At 33.9% G+C, this 14,119-nt stretch overlaps 4 protein-coding genes across 4 annotated transcripts; 2 read left to right on the top strand and 2 right to left on the bottom strand.

Annotated features, from left to right (window-relative positions):
• The first annotated feature begins 388 nt into the window (after positions 1-388).
• LOC139876365 (THO complex subunit 4A-like) lies at positions 389-2,817 on the top strand. Its single transcript, XM_071863682.1, has 5 exons — positions 389-710; positions 837-986; positions 1,269-1,337; positions 1,426-1,601; positions 2,383-2,817. The coding sequence occupies exons 1-5, from the start codon at positions 540-542 to the stop codon at positions 2,555-2,557; spliced, it is 741 nt and encodes a 246-aa protein (XP_071719783.1). The 5' UTR covers positions 389-539; the 3' UTR covers positions 2,558-2,817.
• A 3,073-nt stretch (positions 2,818-5,890) lies between these two features.
• LOC139876361 (ACT domain-containing protein ACR9-like) lies at positions 5,891-9,469 on the bottom strand. Its single transcript, XM_071863673.1, has 6 exons — positions 9,099-9,469; positions 8,730-8,948; positions 8,552-8,657; positions 7,328-7,682; positions 6,939-7,223; positions 5,891-6,212 (listed from the first exon to the last, which is right to left on the bottom strand). Exons 1-6 carry the CDS (start codon positions 9,340-9,342, stop codon positions 6,066-6,068), a joined length of 1,356 nt encoding a protein of 451 aa, XP_071719774.1. The 5' UTR covers positions 9,343-9,469; the 3' UTR covers positions 5,891-6,065.
• A 74-nt stretch (positions 9,470-9,543) lies between these two features.
• Positions 9,544-10,132, bottom strand: LOC139876351 (histone H4). Its single transcript, XM_071863662.1, has one exon. The coding sequence runs from the start codon at positions 10,012-10,014 to the stop codon at positions 9,703-9,705; it is 312 nt and encodes a 103-aa protein (XP_071719763.1). The 5' UTR covers positions 10,015-10,132; the 3' UTR covers positions 9,544-9,702.
• Positions 10,133-10,751: 619 nt separating this feature from the next.
• Positions 10,752-11,261, top strand: LOC139841537 (uncharacterized). Its single transcript, XM_071831750.1, has one exon. The coding sequence runs from the start codon at positions 10,752-10,754 to the stop codon at positions 11,259-11,261; it is 510 nt and encodes a 169-aa protein (XP_071687851.1).
• Positions 11,262-14,119: the final 2,858 nt, after the last annotated feature.

Raw genomic sequence — 14,119 nt, 5'->3', positions numbered from 1 at the left:
TGATAAGGTTTATTTAATAAAACGACATGTTTTCTGGTACATATTAGTATATAAGGTAAATAATAATAATTAAATTTAAATTGAATTTGAATTAAAACAATAAATAAATAATCAAGAACAACAATATAAATTCTACCAAAGTTATGAGTAATGTGAGGTATATACAATTATTCATCATATATTGTACCATAGATTAGAAGGAAGTTATTACTCCACCAAAGGTATAATAAACCCACGACTAGATAAGTTGTCCCTCTCTCTAAAATAAATAAATCAAATTAATTATTAATATACTGTATACTGTATAAAATATACTCTATACTGTATAAAATATAAAATACAAACTAAAATAAAATACAAACTAAAATAATTGTTAATCTATTTAGGGCAGAATAACGAGTTCATTCAACCCGAACTCATAAAAAGTATCCCTTTTGCAGTTCCAAACCCTAGTTTATTCATCCGATCTCATCTATAACTACAAATTCAACCCAAACACTTATCTTCATCATCAGCAAATCCACTTTCTTTCTGTACTAATGGCCGGTGCTGCTTTAGATATGTCACTTGATGATCTCATCAAGAACAATAAGAAGTCCGGCGATGGCAGTGGCCGCGGCCGTGGACGTGGACGTTCGTCCGGTCCTGGACCTACACGTCGGTTCAATAACCGCGGTACCAACCGATCTACTCCTTATGGCGGCCCTAAGGTTGATTTTTTAGTTCAAATTGTAATAAAATTAGGAAATTTGATACTTTTTGTCGTTGATATGTAGCTGTGGGTGATGATTAGTAGTAATGTATATTTATTTAGGGTTTTTATGTGTTTAATTTAGGCACCTGATGCTATGATACATGATATGTTCGGTGGTACGGATCAGCCCATGGGGAACTTTGGACCTGGTGGTCGGTCTTCTGCAATTGAAACTGGAACGAAGCTGTACATATCCAACCTTGACTACGGTGTCTCGAATGAGGATATTAAGGTGATTAGGGCACTTTGTTTATTTGTGTAATTGCGAAAATTTGTTTCTTGATTTAATTCTTCTACATGTATGTGAATTAACTTGTGGATATGTGTGTAGTTAGTCTAATGGTAATTAAAGCGAATTGAAATTACTGTTAGTATATTAAATATATCTTGGTGGATATACAATATGAATATGACTCAGCTAGTCAGCTTTATGCACTTTTATGTCTCTATTTTGACTTGATAGTCATATGAACCAAAGAAGTGTTGGTGAATTTTGTGAATTTAATATGTGCAGGAGCTGTTTGCAGAAGTTGGCGATCTTAAAAAGTATTCTATACATTACGATAGAAGCGGGAGATCAAAGGTAGATCCTTTTTTAACTTTGGGAGCATTTTTTAAGAAGGTTTAATTATGCTTGCGTGTCGTTAATATGTAGTTTCGTTTCTGTCCAGGGAACTGCTGAGATCGTGTTTTCAAGACGGCAAGACGCGTTAGCTGCTGTCAAGAGGTATAACAATGTTCAACTTGATGGGAAGCCAATGAAAATAGAGATCGTGGGATTAAATATAGTAGCTCCTAATGGTGGTCCATCTGCAAACAACAATTTTGGAAACGGTTACCCTAGAAGGTATGTCTTTTATATAATTATAATTATATTTTATAATTAGAATATATCTGACATTTGATTGTATGTTATTTTGAAAGTTTTGACATGTAATTGCGCTGTGTGATTTCTTAAAATTGGTTAATCATACATATGAACCTCTTTTAACATATCTGTATAAAGAAGTGGGTTGTTCCATGACATTAGTGCCAACCAGCAAAAGGAATATTTGGTGGGTTGCTGCACAGAATTAGCTTGCGATGTCTGTTTTTGTTTATACGAACGGTTTTTCAGCACATGAAAAACCAATGCCTTTTGATACAGAGAGATCTAATTATTATCACATTTAAGGATTGTGTCTCAATGAAACCGATTATCAACATAAAACCTATCTGCTAGTTGACATATACATGATGAGATTAGTCATCTTTAACAAATATGTGTGAAACTATTGATTATAAGATGCTGATCTAATGAACAGTTGGCAATTCCTTGAATAAATATATGTGAAGTTAACTGTGTTATAAAACATGGATTTAAACCTAGATTAATCGGTTTTGAAAGATACCCGACGCGACGTGCCAAAATCCCTCCAAAAATTAGTCTGCGTCGGTCAAAGGTTTGAAATAACTAACTTATATGATCGATAACGCTTGTATGTAACTGATATAATCGTCTAATTGAGACATGTAATCTGAGAAATTTTCAAAGTAGCGGCAACTTCGTTACACTGAACAATATCTTTTATTTGGATGTCTGATTTTTTTTTTTTTTTTTTTTGGTGTGTGTTGTAAATATTGAACAGTGGGGCTGGTAGGAGTGGTGGATTTGGGAGACCGCGTGGTGGGTCCGGAGGCCGAGGATTTGCTGCAAGGGGAGGCCGTGGACGTGGACGTGGAGGTCGCGGAGAGAAGATATCTGCGGATGATCTTGATGCTGATCTGGAGAAGTATCACACAGAATCAATGCACACAAATTGAATCTTGTCTCATGCTTGTTGATGTTTATTTAACGGTTGCTGTTATAACAGCTAAGCATCGTTTGTATTCTATGAACACAAGCTCTCTAGCCCAAGGACAAAGCACTAGGGGGAGAACTCTAGAACATTAGTAGTTGCTATGGAGTTGTGTTTGTCTGCATTATTATTGTTTTATGAGTTTTGAAAACATTGTGTTAGTTGACAGCCTGTGTATTCGTCTTGTGATTCTGTTTGTGGTTCTATACTCAATAATTTAGCTTAGTTTTCTAAGAAAATGAACTTAGACGCTGAGGCATTTAAGTGGAATGATTTTCTCTATATCTTCAATGGAGATAATTGCCTTGAAGATGATGGAATACCAGCATTAATCTGAGGTATTGTTTACCTTGTTCATGTTTTTCTTATTATTATGAGGTCTGGTGGGTGGCTTGGTTATGAGTTGCAATGACCATCATATTAAAATGAAGTATTAGTATACCTTCTTTGAGTTAACTTGTTGACAATGTGGAAAACAGGTTAACCTAGAAACAGAGTGGCTGCAATTGGCTCCACAGTGTGATTGTCCGGACTGGGGAAATTGGCCTGATGGTTTATGGTTCAATCATTCTGAAGTGGAAGATGCATTTTTTTGTGCATTATAGTTGAGCACTTGGAATAATGAACCTGTGAAAGCCAGATATGTAGCATATGATTGAATAGGTAAAGAGTTAACTCTACTCTGGAGGGGGTTTACTTCTTGTATAACCTATTTGAGGTTTTATCAGTTGGAAGTTGGGACCTGAAACTGAGGTTTATTAGTTGAAAGTTTGGAAGATACCAACATTGAAAAGCTTCGAGTTTTTACATGGATATACAATATAATTAATGGAATTTACATGGTCGTGGAGGTACCTAGGACATGATATCCAGGGGTTTTGGTTGGAATTTAGAGTAAACGTAACTTTACTTGCTCATTTACATTATAAAGGTAAAAAGCTTGGTAATTGAGGCTGATAGGAACCATCTGAAGGTAGACTAGGGGTTGTAGTCTTGATATTCTCACGTGAGGTCTCCGGTCTAAACCGCATTAAAAGGTTTGGAAACGGTCATGAAATAGCCCGGTTAACCTTACCCGTTATATGACGAGGCTGACAAGTCCTATGAGGAAATTTATGGTTTACATCCCATAGATGTTATCTAGATATAGGCGCGGAAGTCTTCACATTTCCTTTTTTGGAACACCCTAAACCATTCTTTTCACAAGGAATTACCAAATTATTGACTTTTACCGCCTTAGTGATCTTCAAGTGTTTGAGGAGCCTCTAGTTCTAGTGGTGGAGAATTGTTACGTGAAGATGATATTTAATTGGGTGTTTGAGCATTCTAAAAGCTTTCATCTCCATTTAACATGCTGAAGTTCCAAAGAAAAAAGGTTTTTATTGCTAACCATGGTGCGATATGTGTCACTTTGTTGGATGGGACTAATACTTTGGTGCTGGTGTGATGCAAAGGTGTGTTTCTTGATTGTTTTCATAGAAGCAGGGGCGGAGCTTTATTAGGGCAGGAGGGGGGCCCGCTCCTCCAAAAGTTTCCGTAAGTAATGGTATTTTGTAGCCCTTAGTTACGGAGGTTTGAGCTTTTGAATCAACTAAATCGGAGTCCGTATGAAGAAGATATGACGAAAATGGTGAAGGCTCGCAGATTTTGTTTTCATCAACAATCTACTTCATTCTTTCATATCTCTTGACATTTTTACCTTGATTAAAACTAAAGTTTAAGAAGTTAAACTTAGATGATGTACAATTAGAATCGATATTGTCACCTAAAATGTGTGTTAAAATATGCAAATTTATCCACCAAAGTTGGCGTTTTATTTTTATTTTTTTCCTTAAAAAACATCACACATTAGAAAAAAATTGGCCCCTCCAACCGCCACGTTCAAGCTCCGCCACTGCATAAAAGGTTGCATAAAATCTTAGATGTTGTGGTCTACAATAGTCACACACAAATCTAATCTGGGAGCACCTGATTTGTTTTGGCTCAGGTCAAGATAGGATTATGGTTATATAGATCTGAAGCTCTATCAGAGATTAGTACATAAAGTCTCAAAATTAGACTGGTTTTGTCTTTTTAGTTATGATTTAAAATGCAAAATTCAAAAGGACAGAAAAACAGGGTGCCATCAGCTGTCGGCTCGTTAAGGTGAGAGCTTCAAGCCCGATTTCTGGTGGCGCACCGCCCGACGAAGGGGGACGGTAAAGCTACAGGCCCAAAAACTTCGACCCTTCTTTCTAAATGGGGGTGCCCCGGGCACCTCATGTTGTCATTTCGTCCTTGCTCATTCCGGTTAGGCTGAAGTCTTTAGCCTTTCCTTCTCCGCGCCCGCTCACGCTTCGCTGACCTATCGCGTGGTATAAGAGAAGAAAGTACGAAAAAATGACCTGGCTTGAAATTTGGTAAATAACTCTAGCCATAAACTATACAAGTCATAACATTGTATTTCAACACCTTCAAACATTTCAAGAGTCATGAGGGTCTCTCATCTTCCGGAAAGAAAATATTTGTGTTACAATCGAGATATGTTAAATTGTCAAATTATTATTACATATGTTGCATCATTTCTTTCTCCATTATCAGATACGAGTTGTGTTCCTTGATAACACAACAACAAACCATCAGATCCTTCATCAACATAATCAGTTACAGTGAAAGTATTTTATTATAGTAGTATTTTTCTCTCGTCTCTCATATAAAAATATATATATATATATATATATATATATATATATATATATATATATATATATATATATATATATATATATATATATATATAAAAATAAAATAAAATAAATAAATAAATACCTTAGTATTTACTCACTTGTGTAAGCAGTAAGCTTCTCTCTAGTCTATGACCCATGTTATACAGCAAGTCATCAACTACTGCTAGTGCAGTGACTTCTAGACTTCTAGTCTTTGCATATGTTAGTAGATATACTTTTTACCTTCAACTTCAAGTTTCAATGTATATAGATACCTTCTAAAAAACCATTATAATTCACAACACCGTGGTAAGCAATAACTCCTACGCAACCTAGGATATTTAGAGTTTAACTGTTTAAGCCATGACTCCTACGTAACCTTGAATAGTAAGAGTTCGCATTGCTCGCTAATGTAAACAAATAAATTCGCGACCACTTGAACCAAAATACTGCTTAACTTATTAAGACAAACGACCGCAAAAAAGAAAGGCTCTGCTTTCCTAACCCAGTAGAAATCAGATAATTCATTCACTTGCTGATCAAACTTCCACATTATTAACAGCTAATCTGTGTTTTCATGGATGCAAATCAGATACTTGATGCAGCGAAGCTTTGTTGATTTCATGGGTTTTGGGTCTAACCGAAACAAAGAATTCAAACACACTGCGATTGACACGAATGTATGTAATACCAATTAGTTATAACACGTCAAGTGTTGTTAAATAGATGATGATGACAAAAATCTGAAATTAACACCAGCAACATTCATCACCATCCCATGAGGCTTCTTCTGACTTTGTCCACAATCTGATTTCTAACCACCATGCTTCCTAATTTGTACTTGCAACTCTCCTCCAATAGAAACTTGTACACTTCCCATTCACCGTTATCCGTTGAATGTCTTCCAATCTCCGCCTACAAACACACACCATCCACAACCCAATTCATATGAGAGTGAGTCTCCACATACATACGTAAGATATAAACTTTAAAACATGCGTCTTTTTTATTTATTTCCAGTTTTACCTCAGTTTTGACATACAACGCCAAAATTTCACAAATGAAGGGTATGGGGAGGTGAGATACAGACTGCAAACAATCATTCCTATAACCTAGAATATACCCTAGAATATACCTAGGATTGTTCATCGGTTCGCTTTTAAGCTTATTCGGTTCGGTATTCATTTTTTTAACTTTTTAGAATAAAACCAAAAACCAAATTCAAATTTGAAACCGAATCGAAAACCGAATTCAGATTCGAAACCAAAACCGAATTTGAAGTAGGTGTGATTGCGGGTAAAACCGAAATAACCAAAAAATCATAACTTAACCAAAATAACCATAAAAATTTGATTTTGAATTTAATATTATGTTTTAAAATCGGTTTATCATCTATATTCTATATATTAATAATAAAAATATATTATTAGTTGAATTTAGCTAAACCGAATTCAAAAAGTAAAATCTAAAAACGAACCGAAAACCAAATTTAAACTCTGTTTGGTTTTATTCCGGTTAGAATTCGGTTTGATTATCAAATTAAACTGTTTCAAACTAAATATCAAACACCCCTAATACCTTGAGAAGTTTTGACATGGGTCCCACTAATTTTGTTGGGCATATAGTGTAGGCATTACTTACCGAGAAGACACATATTCCAAGAAGCTTGAGTGCAAGCGTTGTATCATAGAAAACCATTGGCCGTCCCCTTCCAGATAGCTCTACCGGATTAGCAACTACAAGTTCCGTATCTGGTCCACGGTTGGTTATAGTTACACGCAATGGGTGAAGCATTTGCAGTTTTAGACGAGAAATCACTTCATCTTGCTTCTCATGGTTCACAACCTTTGAACCGTCCCTTTGACGAATAAATAGATCCAAGTCACGATGTCCTTTGTTAACTGGTGAGAATCTCCCATAAGCAATCTATAAAAACACCTAATAATCAAATGAAGGTAGCTACAAAAAAAAAATACTAATAGTAAAAATAAATAAAAAAGTATGCATTTATGGTGTGAATCATATGTTACCTGTATATCGAAGTCTTTTAATATGCGCATGATGTCATATAGAAAACCTTTGTGATCAATGCAGTTAATTTGAAGTAGTGAATGAGCTGGACTCAAGGAGTTATCGATTGTGACACTGGCATGTTTCAACTTTTTGACGTCTGCACTAAGAGCTTGTGATCGTTCCTCTTTTTCTGATAATTCGGATCGAAATAATTCTGCAGATGCGACCTGAGAAAGAGAAGAGATGGGTGACCGTACACCGTCATTCTTGTAACATGCTGACCGGATATCGACACTTGTACATGATTCGCCTAACACACCAAGCAATTTATCACATGCATCGTCTCTTCTCTTTTTTGTGTGTAATAGCTCCCTGAAATAAGATTGCATCAGAGGTATTAAATAAAGATTAACTACATGCTCCAATTGGCAAGCTTTTTAAAATCATATTAACAGATATTTCACCAACTGTCACTCACAAGTGTCTGTCAAATTTCTAAAACATGCGAATGTTGGGCAGATTATAAGCAATAACTGAATAATTCAGGAAAGAATATATATATATATATATATATATATATATATATATATATATATATATATATATATATATATATATATATATATATATATATATATATATAAAGGAAATAAGGAGTCTTAACTGATCATCACCCCCAAATCACTACTCTCTTTACTCTAAGATACAAGTAAAACTATTAACAGAAGTTCAATATGAAAATTGTTCATGTAAAGCTTCCCTAAAATATGTAATTATAACTCATCTCATACCCAGATCAAGAGTACTGAATCGGCTAGCATCTACATAAAGCTATCATACTACCCAAATCTCGTACTGCATACAGATATTTAAGTATTTTAGTACGTTACATTTTGATAAGCCACCATTGACTCACCAAGACTAACCTAGTTTGACAAATTCCTCAAAACGTAAATTATCATTAGTCTAGTAAGGTCTAAGCCTTTCAAAGTTCAGGGACCATTTGACCTTATTTACTTCCAAGTACTAATAGTTCACGAAAGTGTACAAAGTGTTCAACCTCAGGTTCAAATGCGTAAAACACCGATAAATATTCATCGATAAATTCAAATTTTGTACAAAACCACAAGACATGCGGTTTCATTCTGATTCATCATTTGGCATGCAAAGTTGATCCACAAAATGCACAAACAAATTACAACCAAAATGCAAAGAAAGAGTAATAAGAAACAAACCCTCACAAGTTATCAGTTATAAAGAATAGGTCCATGACACGATCATCAGGGGTTGTAGTCACTTTCACTTTCTGGATCATAAGCTCAAGTTCACAAAGAACTCGAGTCACATCTAAAGCAAAACAATTTACATATTAGCTTTCATAACCAAAAAGTAAATTAAAATAGAAAAAATGCAAGTTACCGTGTAATAATCCCTTGCGATCAGTGCTGCAAAATGTCAATAGGTAGACTTGAGAGGCCACAGGTTTAGGTGGCGTCTCGTTTAAGTATGCTGAAACAGAAAATGCCGGACATACAGCCAGAAGTCGCTCTTTTATGTTCGACCATCTTACCGTAGGTGATGTTGAATACGGAAACACCCATAATACTATGTAGCACCATATTCCATCTGTCGTGAAATCTAAACCAAATACAAAACCCATAAATCAATTTAATAAGTAATCCGACTAAAGCAAATCTATTTCAGTGATGTACCTTAAAATCTATTGATGTCGATAAGCACAAACACTAAACTGAGAAATAAGAAAATAGAAAGGGGACTGAGACTGACCTCCTTTAACAATATAAAGACCAAAATCAAGTATGATCCAACAAATATCACAACCAAGTCCAGCTTTATCCGGACAATTAACCGTAATCACATACGGTTCACCTTGTTTCTTCCCTTTCTGAATCACCACCGCTTCATCACTAGGCACACCAATATCAGGGACCGCACCAGCCGCCTGAAACGACCAGCACCCAGACTCACCTCGGCTGCAGTCTCCATCTCCTAAACTAAATAACTTCTCCATTTAAACTTCAAATCTACTTAGTTCTTTCCTTCGTCTCTCTTTTATGATTGAATCCATCCATTAACATATTAATCTATAAGTTCCTTTATTTATTTGGTGAGGTTTGGCCCCACGTGGCAACAACATAAAAAACAATTCGTCAATTATTGCCACTTTGAATATTAAATGTAACATAAATAATAAACTGAATCGCTCCAACACTTGTGACAAATTAATACCACACAAATATATAAAGATAGAGACAAAATTAAGTAAAAGCTGAATTTCATTCATTAACTATTTAACTAATAACATGATAATATGATATTATCATAACAAGAAAACAATTACAATAAAATATAGAAACTTAAAACCCTAGATCTAGCCGCCAAATCCGTAGAGTGTACGGCCTTGACGTTTCAGAGCATAAACGACATCCATAGCGGTGACAGTTTTGCGGCGAGCGTGCTCAGTGTAGGTAACAGCGTCTCTGATGACATTTTCTAGAAAGATCTTAAGAACGCCACGTGTCTCTTCATAGATCAAACCACTGATACGTTTAACACCACCTCTACGAGCCAATCTGCGAATAGCTGGTTTTGTGATTCCCTGAATGTTATCACGAAGAACCTTACGATGTCGTTTGGCTCCACCCTTTCCTAGCCCCTTGCCTCCTTTTCCACGTCCTGACATTTTTAGGGTTTTTGTGATTTGATTTTTGCTATTGAATAAGGCGAACGGTGATATTTGATTTTTGATTCGCTGGTGTTTGGGGGTTTTTAAGGTGTGGGAAGCAAGGCGCGGTTTGAAAGTTTTTGAGAGATGGGAATTGAAAAAATTGAGAATGAATTGGAGCCGTTTGATGAATATTTACATCAGAAAAAATGGACGGTGGATGAGTGGCTTAGGATGACGATCCGTGTGGTGTGCTTTCTCTTTGAATTTTAAAACGAATTTGTACATCTAACGGAGTACACATCTTATTATACGGATATTTTAAGTTTCTTAAAAAAAAAAAAAAATACTTAAAATTATAGATTATAGATTATTATAGATTATAGATATAGATTATACTCCGTAAGACCAATTTTAATGCGGCGTCAGAGGGGTCCCGTCAGACCCGCTGGCATTGGGTGACGCCCCCTGACGCCTCTAGTGGGGCGTTACCGGTGACGTGGGAGGGGCGTTAGTCAAGTTTTTCACGGAAGGGTGAGGCAGCGTCAGGTACACGTGTCAGTCGCGGACTGACTGAAAAATAAAGTAGTTGGCTAACGGCTATTTTTTGTGTTTTTTTTAAATTCTATATATTTTTATCTATATAAACTCATACATTCTACACTTTTAACACACCATTTCTCTTTTATTTTTCTTTCATTTCTATCAATTAAATCATACAATTTTATCTCATAATTATCAATTATTTTTCTTTCATGGCATCGTATTTACTTAGTTACGATTCCGATTCGGAATACGTGCGTATTATTGCACTATTTGAGGTAAACGGTAATCAGTACACAAAAGGCTATTACCTAGCTGACGGTATATATCCTAACTGGGCTACTCTAGTCAAAGGTTTTGCGTGTCCGACAGATGATCCAAGGATTAAGTTTACTAGGTTTCAAGCTAGTGCCCGAAAAGATGTAGAGAGTACATTTGGGGTTCTTCAAGGTCGATTTCATATTTTAAGGTTAGCAGCACGCACTATGTCGGTAAACAAGATGCGGAGAGTTATGGACTGTTATATCATATTACATAATATGATTTTGGAAGATCAAGGATTTGCGTTAAGTGATTGGGAGGAAGAGTTCATTACCGAAGATATGGAGAATCGTCCAGAACGGATACCGAATAGAGGACTGGATCAAGACGTTATCATCCGAGAAATAAGAGATAGGACGGTGCACGACCAACTAACCGATGATCTAGTTGAGCATATTTGAAACCTTCTGTCCGCATTCCGCACCATGAATGGTTAAATTTATGTAATGGTTAAATTTTATGTAATGGTTAATTTTTATATGTTTTTAATTATATGTAATATAATTTGTATGCATAATAAAATAAAAAAGAAAAAGAAAAAATAAAACTGATGGGACCTATTTGACACTGGAGGATCGTCAGGGTTATTTTGGTGTCAAATGGTGACACTGCCACGTCACAGGCAGATTGCACTTTTTGGCCAAAAAGTGGACAATCTGCCTGTAACGTTACAGGCAGGGTTATTCATGATCTAATAGATATATATATATATAGATTTTAGATATGTACTGTAACATGTAATGTATAATTAGAATAATATAAATACCGTAAATGCTATCATAAGAATAATAGATAATAGATAGATAATATTATTCTATATAATAGAATTTTTTTTTTTTTACAAAAATACTAATATATATATATATATATATATATATATATATATATATATATTAGATCGGAAGATCCGGTGGAGTACATTAGAGTTACATTGATCAGATCCTATCGATCTGTAAAGTGAGTATTTGGTCACATACGACCAAAACTCATTGACAAACGCTCACAAAACGAGCGTCGTTGAAATTGAAAATGAGATTACATATAAAACCACCAATCCTAAGTCTAACACAAATACATAATCTCGATCTCGTATTCACAACCGCATCGTCACTCCTCATAAGCCGCGTACCCAAATCAAACACCGGGCAACCCAAGAACACCTAACCCAATGCCTATTTGCCGAAGTCAACTAAGTCAACACCGCCGACAACAACATCAAGCTCATGAAAGGCTCGACGACGGGGAAAATGAAAAGAAAGACCCAAATAAGCAGCAACCGAACATAAACAAAAACAGAAAAGAACCATATAAGGTGTGACGACCGGAAAATTTTCGACCAAATTTAAATTTAATCTTTATATGTTTTCGACACGATAAGCAAAGTCTGTATTATTGAGTTTCAAGATTTTGAACTGTTTCATATATTCATTTGACCTTTGACAATTTCCAACGATTCACGAACGATTAATTGTAAATAGATATGTGTATATATATAAATTGGAAATATAATTCGAAATATTATATGGCATGCTATTAAAATTTAATTATGTAAAATAAAATAAAAATAGGATATTATAATAATTATTATCTAAAACATATCTATATATAAATAAAGTATATTAAAAATAAATAATAAATGATTGTAATACTCGTTTGTTGTTTCGATCGATATTAAACAAGTTAAAAATGAACTTATGTGATTTTAAAATAAACGGTGATCCGAAAATGAGTTATATAAATTATAGGCTTATTAAAAATATATTTAGGAACTATTTGATGAAATTTAAAACTTTTTATATTTTACTTGGGGTTGGGAGTAAGTAATTAATGTAATTTTTAATTAATAGTTAATGACCTAATTTTATATCATAATGACCAAAATAAATAAAGATACTTAATTTAAAATTTTGGGATTTTTCTGAGAACTTTTATCCTCCACTGATTAACAACGGAGTACGATATAATTCCCGTAATGAACTGTCGGCAGTAATTAATCAAGGAATTATTCCTTTACACATTTTCTTCCTCGTTTATATTTAATTATTACTATTATTAATTATTATTAGAATTATATTATTAATTATATATAAAATTATAAATATAGATAATATGCAGATATGTTCCAACATCTCTCTTCCATTTTTTTTTCTCTCTGTACCGAAATTATCATCTCTCTATCATATAGTCAGTGAGATACATCTAGTTTACATATTGATTTTTATATCAAAAATTTTTATTTCATAAATACCAAATCTTATATAAACAAATCACCAAAACAATGAATTCAGATTCATATACTTTACCCTATATTGCTACAGTTTGTCATATTCATGAACTCAAATTAAGAGATTCCTATTTGATGTGCAACATCACAAATTAAAGTTAAAACTTCAATCATTATCATCAATTCATCACAATAACATTCGATGATCATTATCATCCTTTCATATAAACACCAGCAGTTTGACAAATTTTGAGCTTGTGTTCATTGTTAAACCGAAAACATGCTCCTTTTGGTCTCCGGAATGATTGATTCATTTTCAAATTAAATTGAGCTCAAATTCGGATTCCTTATCACTTATTCAAACTATTTGGAGCTTCAATTCAGGACGAAAATCATCACGAATTGTGATTGGATTTCAGATTTTGTTTCCAATTAAGATCGAGTTCTGGATCCGGGCTTGATGGTCCTCTGATTAGGTTTTGTTCTTCCATATATTCTTTTTACATCTCCGATAGGTTCTTCTTGTTGGCTCTTAGTAATATAATTTGCATCATATGTGATGATTGTTTGATAGTGCTTCTATTTATGTGATATAAATTGGAACTTGAAAATTTGATTTTAGATTTGGTACATATAGCGGGACGTCGCGGGTTCAAACCCGGACTTGGGCATTATTTTTAAGGGCTACTCCATTGAGGTAGTTTACTTATTAATCATTTTTATTATTATTATTATTGTTATTATTAGTTATTATTGTTATTAGGTTATTACTAATATGAAGAACATAATTATTAGTATTGTTAATACAATTAATATTATTATCATTATTGTTAATAATATCATTATTATTATTATTATTATTATTATTATTATTATTATTATTAATATTATTATTATTATTATTATTATTATTATTATTATTATCATTTCTATTAAAATTATCATCCTTAGTACTAAAATGATTAATAAAAATTTTGTAATTATTATTACTAATGTGGATATTAGAATTAACATTATTATTATCACTTAGGTTAT

Source organism: Rutidosis leptorrhynchoides, chromosome 1, assembly GCF_046630445.1.
Source record: "Rutidosis leptorrhynchoides isolate AG116_Rl617_1_P2 chromosome 1, CSIRO_AGI_Rlap_v1, whole genome shotgun sequence".
NCBI lineage: Eukaryota > Viridiplantae > Streptophyta > Magnoliopsida > Asterales > Asteraceae > Rutidosis > Rutidosis leptorrhynchoides.
The sequence above is the reverse complement of the archived record's forward strand: the minus strand, read 5'-3'. Positions and strand labels throughout refer to the sequence as shown.

What these genes read in the sequence shown, in the direction of transcription:
- LOC139876351 (XM_071863662.1), bottom strand. Translation starts at nt 10,014, where the DNA reads ATGTCAGGACGTGGAAAAGGAGGCAAGGGGCTAGGAAAGGGTGGAGCC.
- LOC139841537 (XM_071831750.1), top strand. Translation starts at nt 10,752, where the DNA reads ATGGCATCGTATTTACTTAGTTACGATTCCGATTCGGAATACGTGCGT.
- LOC139876365 (XM_071863682.1), top strand. Translation starts at nt 540, where the DNA reads ATGGCCGGTGCTGCTTTAGATATGTCACTTGATGATCTCATCAAGAAC. An exon ending in ATAGAAGCGGGAGATCAAAG is followed by an intron (nt 1,338 to 1,425) that starts GTAGATCCTTTT and finishes GTTTCTGTCCAG; the next exon opens with GGAACTGCTGAGATCGTGTT. An exon ending in GGAAACGGTTACCCTAGAAG is followed by an intron (nt 1,602 to 2,382) that starts GTATGTCTTTTA and finishes AATATTGAACAG; the next exon opens with TGGGGCTGGTAGGAGTGGTG.
- LOC139876361 (XM_071863673.1), bottom strand. Translation starts at nt 9,342, where the DNA reads ATGGAGAAGTTATTTAGTTTAGGAGATGGAGACTGCAGCCGAGGTGAG. An exon ending in TCGCAAGGGATTATTACACG is followed by an intron (nt 8,658 to 8,729) that starts GTAACTTGCATT and finishes GTTTTGCTTTAG; the next exon opens with ATGTGACTCGAGTTCTTTGT. An exon ending in TAAAAGACTTCGATATACAG is followed by an intron (nt 7,224 to 7,327) that starts GTAACATATGAT and finishes GTGTTTTTATAG; the next exon opens with ATTGCTTATGGGAGATTCTC.